At 34.1% G+C, this 6,731-nt stretch overlaps 2 protein-coding genes across 4 annotated transcripts in view; both read right to left on the bottom strand.

Moving 5' to 3' along the window:
- LOC117103644 (Golgi reassembly-stacking protein 2-like) overlaps nucleotides 1–6,731 on the bottom strand; it is a gene marked incomplete in the record, with an annotated part of 18,051 nt that overhangs the window by 3,178 nt on the left and 8,142 nt on the right. Inside the window, 1 exon segment of the mRNA XM_033244229.1 lies at nucleotides 5,104–5,347. Coding sequence (XP_033100120.1) covers nucleotides 5,104–5,347 — 244 coding nt within the window.
- LOC117103647 lies at nucleotides 342–5,073 on the bottom strand. 3 transcript variants are annotated; one of them, XR_004444622.1, is made up of 5 exons: nucleotides 4,651–5,038; nucleotides 4,023–4,172; nucleotides 3,411–3,570; nucleotides 2,132–2,858; nucleotides 342–632 (listed from the first exon to the last, which is right to left on the bottom strand). XR_004444622.1 is itself a non-coding variant. In XM_033244234.1 (4 exons), exons 2-4 carry the CDS (start codon nucleotides 4,168–4,170, stop codon nucleotides 2,474–2,476), a joined length of 690 nt encoding a protein of 229 aa, XP_033100125.1. In that variant the 5' UTR covers nucleotides 4,171–4,172; nucleotides 4,651–5,073; the 3' UTR covers nucleotides 677–2,473. The 3 variants fall into 3 exon arrangements, 2 of the variants coding, with proteins under 2 accessions (XP_033100125.1, XP_033100124.1); XM_033244234.1 differs by lacking the exon at nucleotides 342–632 and having other exon boundaries at nucleotides 677–2,855; nucleotides 4,651–5,073; XM_033244233.1 differs by lacking the exon at nucleotides 342–632 and having other exon boundaries at nucleotides 677–2,858.

The raw sequence follows: 6,731 nt of genomic DNA, 5'->3' as shown, positions 1-6,731 counted from the left end.
AACATCGACAAGGTTGTACTATGCACATGTGTCCTACACAACTTTATCCGGAAAACCAACTCAAGTAATGCAGGATTTAATCCTGATCTGGAGGAGGAACCTATTACTGAGCAAAATGGTCTGCTCAATTTGGAGTACAGAGGATATCATAGTGGAAGGGATGCCATTGATGTCAGAGAAAAATTTTCAAGATGGTTCAATTCTGAGATTGGGAGAGTATCATGGAAAAACTATGCATTTTTTGGCCATGCCAAGTAAACAACAGTTAAACCTGTCATTGCATTTTATAAAGCTACGTGTGTTGTTATAAAATGCCTTGTTGTACGAAAAATATAATGTTTCTTCTTGCATGTTTCCTTAGGTACATTTTAAAAATCTGCCATAAAAATATGCCTCAATCCCAGTTTCAAGATAAGCCTATACATTAATTACAGAATGTTTGCTATTGTGTAATTAATTATTAAAATTTTTAAACCCGGTAAATTCTCATTAAAAAGAAACAGTTCAGTATAATTTTGTGAATACAGTATCTCAATTTGACCTGGCCTACAACTTGACTTATTTCATAACAACACCTTATCTATTTTATGTATTGTATTTCAGTATATAAATGTACTATGTAATTACTATACCTGTCTCTTATACACATCTAGATGTGTATAAGAGACAGCAACAGGAGACAGTTATGCATCTCTGAACTACAACTTTCGGGTTGGAAAATCTACAATTAGTGCAATTGTTGTTGAGGTCGCTGAAGCAATATGGCTTAGGCTCCAGCCACTTTATATGGCACTACGAAGTAAAAAGGAATGGGCCGACATTTCATCTACATTCAAGGAAAGATGGAATTTTCCAAATTGTGTGGGTGCAATTGATGGAAAACATGTGGTGATTAAAGCACCAGACAACTCGGGTTCCCTTTTTTACAACTATAAGGGAACCTATTCAGTTGTACTTATGGCAGTGGTTGACCCAAACTACAATTTTATTTTTGTTGATGTTGGCAACTACGGTTCGAGTAGTGATGGTGGAATCTTTTCAAGAATGAATTTAAAATTAGCCCTCGAGTCAAATTCACTTGGGATTCCACCACCAAAAGAATTGCCAGGAATGCCAGATCTGGGACTTGTGCCCCACGTTATTGTAGGAGATGAGGCATTCCCTCTGAAAAACAACCTAATGAGGCCATTTCCAGGTAGGTAAATAAGTCAGCCAAATTTTAATGGCGTGTTTATTTAAAAATGTGTTTTAGGCAAATGTTTTATAAATTTTATGGATTTAAAAATAACTTTTAAGTTGAATAAAACAGGGTAACAGCTTTTTTTTTTCCTGATGTACAGTAATTTCACTTTGTATTTTTTTAGGAAAGAATTTGATGAAGGAGCATCGTGTGTACAATTACCGGCACAGCCGAGCAAGGAGGATATCAGAAAATGCTTTCGGCATTCTAGCGAACAAATTCAGGATGTACCACCGAAAGTTAGAATTAAAACCTGAAAACATCGATAAGGTTGTACTATGCACATGTGTCCTACACAACTTTATCCGGAAAACCAACTCAAGTAATGCAGGATTTAATCCTGATCTGGAGGAGGAACCTATTACTGAGCAAAATGGTCTGCTCAATTTGGAGTACAGAGGATATCATAGTGGAAGGGATGCCATTGATGTCAGAGAAAAATTTTCAAGATGGTTCAATTCTGAGATTGGGAGAGTATCATGGCAAAACTCTGCATGTTTTGGCCATGCCAAGTAAACAACAGTTAAACCTGTCATTGCATTTTATAAAGCTATGTGTGTTGTTATAAAATGCCTTGTTGTACGAAAAATATAAATGTTTCTTCTTGCATGTTTCCTTAGGTACATTTTAAAAATCTGCCATAAAAATATGCCTCAATCCCAGTTTCAAGATAAGCCTATACATTAATTACAGAATGTTTGCTATTGTGTAATTAATTATTAAAATTTTTAAACCCGGTAAATTCTCATTAAAAAGAAACAGTTCAGTATAATTTTGTGAATACAGTATCTCAATTTGACCTGGCCTACAACTTGACTTATTTCATAACAACACCTTATCTATTTTATGTATTGTATTTCAGTATATAAATGTACTATGTAATTACTATACAGTAATTACAGAATGTTTGCTATTGTGTAATTAATTATTAAAATTTTTAAACCCGGTAAAATCTCATTAAAAAGAAACAGTTCAGTATAATTTTGTGAATACAGTATCTCAATTTGACCTGGCATACAACTTGACTTATTTCATAACAACACCTTATCTATTTTATGTATTGTATTTAAGTATATAAATGTACTCAAAATATTAATGTGCACAGTAAAATGGACTATTGAATATAGTGATTAAAAAATTATCAGTGCTTTTGCTGTTTAAATCATCGAGGAGGGAGGATTTCCTGTTTACAAAATTAATCTGTGTTGCAATACATCAAGGGCCTGTATTGCCTTACTCCTCACTGAGCGCTAGCTCCTCTTCAATGTTTATAACAGCATTGCTGATAATTTTTTTAATTTCAATTTGTTTGATTTTTGGAAAAGCCCTAACTGTTTTTAATGTTGACTCAAAGAAACATGATAATCCATCCTTCTCATTACTAGACACAGATTTGGAGGCAAGATAGTCAATTATGGCTGAATTCACTTCATCATTCTTAACTTTCTTCCTTTTTATTTGTGATGACATACCACCAAGCTCAATATTGGCCGTTGATGCACCCGCTTCATCATTTTCATTATCATCATCTTCAGTGTTTACAACACCTTCAAGAATAGTGTTTAGTAGTAGTGTGCTAGATTTATCATCTGCAGTAGATGGCAAATTTCCAGTGCTTCTGCAAAAAACAATAAATTAAATTAGTGATAAGGTTAAAAAATCTTTTATTTTTTCCCTTAACAAATAAAGTAAATTCTTGATGTTAAAATAGTGATCAAATGTTAAAAAAATAAAATGCAGAATTTGCAATACAGCAAATATTAAATTATATTTATCCTATGCACTTAGTAATTGCACACTATGTGATTTTTTAATTTACTTTTTTAAGTGAAAGTCTGTCGAACATCATTTCAACTTCATTACAGAAACAAACTTGAGTAAGGCCATGGATGCATTTATACATAAGACGTTCCTTAACTGTTTTATTGTAATGCAATGTAAATCAGTACTGTACTATTTAACAGCAATACTTAATTTGACAAATGTTTGGTAGCAACATATTTTTATATCAAAATTAACTTGTATTTTTTATAATTACAGTACTGTAGTTGAGTGTAAAACAAATTATATTTATTAATAAGAACTTGTAGTTTAATTCATAAATCTCATTTTACTGTAGTTTATTTTCAGTTGTTTATGTACCAAAATAAAAAATAAAAAATATTAATACCTCCTTGTAGTCACAAAGGCATTTAAGAACTGCAGTTGATCTGCCCATTTGTACTTCCGAATCTTGCCTTGTAGTCCTTGACCACTCCGTACTTTTAATTTACTTAAGTACGCCACATAGGCATCTTTGATGTTGTGAAATTTTTTTGAGGCAATTTCACCTGAAAAAAAAATTAGATGTGTATTAAAGTATGAATTAAGTGTATATTGCATAATTTGTTGCGTACTTTGCATATAAGATCTATGTTCGATTAGAATATTAATTAAATTTCACCATTTTAAAGTTTTAATTTCATTTTAAATTTAGTTGTTTAATAATTACTTTAAACAATTATTATTGAGATTTCACATTAAAAAATCAAATGTGTTTATTCATGAGATTATTAAAAAATAGCTTGCGATAAGTTTGTTTGACTTATGATCTCATAATTCAAATTATCTATTGATACAATGCGATACATGTATGTTATTACAGCCATGAATAATTTAGATAATAAAGTAGCTCCATAGCTTGACTGAACATACCTTTACAGATAGCATTTTTCTTTCAGTTTGTCTGTACTTAATTTATTAACTGCTGTTATTTTGTTCTATTTATGAGGCCTATGCTTACCTGACTCTATGCCAACCTTCTGGGCTATCTCTTCCCACACATCTAACTTCTTCCTGGTATCTTTGTAGCTTTTATCAGCCAAATTATATAAAAGTGGATTGTTCTCCACCTCGATAATTAGGTTTTCCATTTTATTGTCTTGTTCCATTTCTAAATAAAACAAATATTACTGTATTAATGAATAATATTTGAATGCCATGAAAGTCTATCTTGGCCCTAGGCCTATTATAATTTCTTGTTTCATATAAATAATTTAAGGGCCAGTGATGATGATTAGTAGGCCCTATCAATAATATTTTATCATCCTACTTGGGGCCGAGTTGACTAGGCCCGAGTTGACTAGGGCCGAGTTGACTCGAATTCATAAAATTCAACAGCAGCACAGTACTTTAAGCTCCTTTCCTATCCTAGGCCTGCTCGGGCGCGCAATACGCAGGCTAGCTCAGCTGTCGTCTGTTGCTGCATAGGGGGCCTAGATAGATAGATAGGCCTAGACGCAATTATTGTGGACATGAACTACTTAAGTTATATGCCTACTATTACTGGCTGTAAGTTATAACTTACAGCCAGTAATAAATAATAAATAAAAGAAGTATAGACGTAAAAATATAGCTTCTAACTAGCCTACCTCGTGCCGATCGATCCGCTCATCCACAACAAGCGTAAAAAGTTTGGCTATCAAGTTTTCAAGAGGTCAAATGGCGCTTGCTGCTGATTGGTCAGAATAAAAAAAACGTACGATTTTTTTTTTCCGATGGCTTTCAAAGCCATTCCTCCGAATCCGAACTCCTGAGCAAATCTGTACCGGATCCGGTCAGTTCTGATGTGAACGCTTCTATTCTTTACCACTGAAGCCATTTCTCACGATTTTTTCTCCGGACTCCGGACCGGAATCCGGGCTTGATGTGAACGTAGCTTAAAGCATGCCATTAATGAATAATGATGATCATGTTGATGATAAAGTATTAGAATAGGTGACTGAGAGATAATATGTTCTATTAAAGTAATAGCTCCCAAAACCTGAAATACAGTGAAAGTACAAATTCCAATGGAAAACAGACTGTTAAATATATTAGCTTACCAGGTGCATTCTGTGATGCTGTTGTAGGTGTATACACAGCACTGTTGACTACAGGTTGAGATCCTGCAGTAACAGGTATGGTTGGTTGTCCAGTAGGCAAGGCTGGGTTTATTGCTGGGCTTGTCACATTCACAGGTGTGCCTGTGGTTGTGACAGGTGCATTTGCCGGGCTGGCTGGGGTAAGGTTCAAATTAGCCAGATCTTTTTCCACACTGCTTACATTTGGAGTGGAGGCAAGTGATACCTAAAAATAAGCATAAATTTGTTTTTATTCTATATTTCATTTTAAAATAAAAAACCTTTATTAACTTATAATATATATATAATACTATATATATGTAATACTGTATTAAATATTTCAATATTTTTTCTTTCAATCATACTTTTCAATGCTTTGAAATGAATTTATAAAATCCTTTGTGATGTTATGTAATTTTGTCTTTGTTGAATGTATGTTAACGCAATTGATTCAGGGGTTCCAAGTTGAAAGACTGTCTCTTATACACATCTAGATGTGTATAAGAGACAGCTATTGATACAATGCGATACATGTATGTTATTACAGCCATGGATAATTTAGATAATAAAGTAGCTCCATAGCTTGACTGAACATACCTTTACAGATAGCATTTTTCTTTCAGTTTGTCTGTACTTAATTTATTAACTGCTGTTATTTTGTTCTATTTATGAGGCCTATGCTTACCTGACTCTATGCCAACCTTCTGGGCTATCTCTTCCCACACATCTAACTTCTTCCTGGTATCTTTGTAGCTTTTATCAGCCAAATTATATAAAAGTGGATTGTTCTCCACCTCGATAATTAGGTTTTCCATTTTATTGTCTTGTTCCATTTCTAAATAAAACAAATATTACTATATACTGTATTAATGAATAATATTTGAATGCCATGAAAGTCTATCTTGGCCCTAGGCCTATTATAATTTCTTGTTTCATATAAATAATTTAAGGGCCAGTGATGATGATTAGTAGGCCCTATCAATAATATTTTATCATCCTACTTGGGGCCGAGTTGACTAGGCCCGAGTTGACTAGGGCCGAGTTGACTCGAATTCATAAAATTCAACAGCAGCACAGTACTTTAAGCTCCTTTCCTATCCTAGGCCTGCTCGGGCGCGCAATACGCAGGCTAGCTCAGCTGTCGTCTGTTGCTGCATAGGGGGCCTAGATAGATAGATAGGCCTAGACGCAATTATTGTGGACATGAACTACTTAAGTTATATGCCTACTATTACTGGCTGTAAGTTATAACTTACAGCCAGTAATAAATAATAAATAAAAGAAGTATAGACGTAAAAATATAGCTTCTAACTAGCCTACCTCGTGCCGATCGATCCGCTCATCCACAACAAGCGTAAAAAGTTTGGCTATCAAGTTTTCAAGAGGTCAAATGGCGCTTGCTGCTGATTGGTCAGAATAAAAAAAACGTACGATTTTTTTTTTCCGATGGCTTTCAAAGCCATTCCTCCGAATCCGAACTCCTGAGCAAATCTGTACCGGATCCGGTCAGTTCTGATGTGAACGCTTCTATTCTTTACCACTAAAGCCATTTCTCACGATTTTTTCTCCGGACTCCGGACCGGAATCCGGGCTTGATGTGAACGTAGCTT

This window comes from Anneissia japonica, unplaced genomic scaffold, assembly GCF_011630105.1.
Source record: "Anneissia japonica isolate Jap-2015-1 unplaced genomic scaffold, ASM1163010v1 scaffold1547_len296510_cov162, whole genome shotgun sequence".
In the NCBI taxonomy this organism is placed as follows: Eukaryota; Metazoa; Echinodermata; class Crinoidea; order Comatulida; family Comatulidae; genus Anneissia; species Anneissia japonica.
Note: the sequence above shows the minus strand (reverse complement) of the source record. Positions and strands in the feature narration are given on the sequence as shown.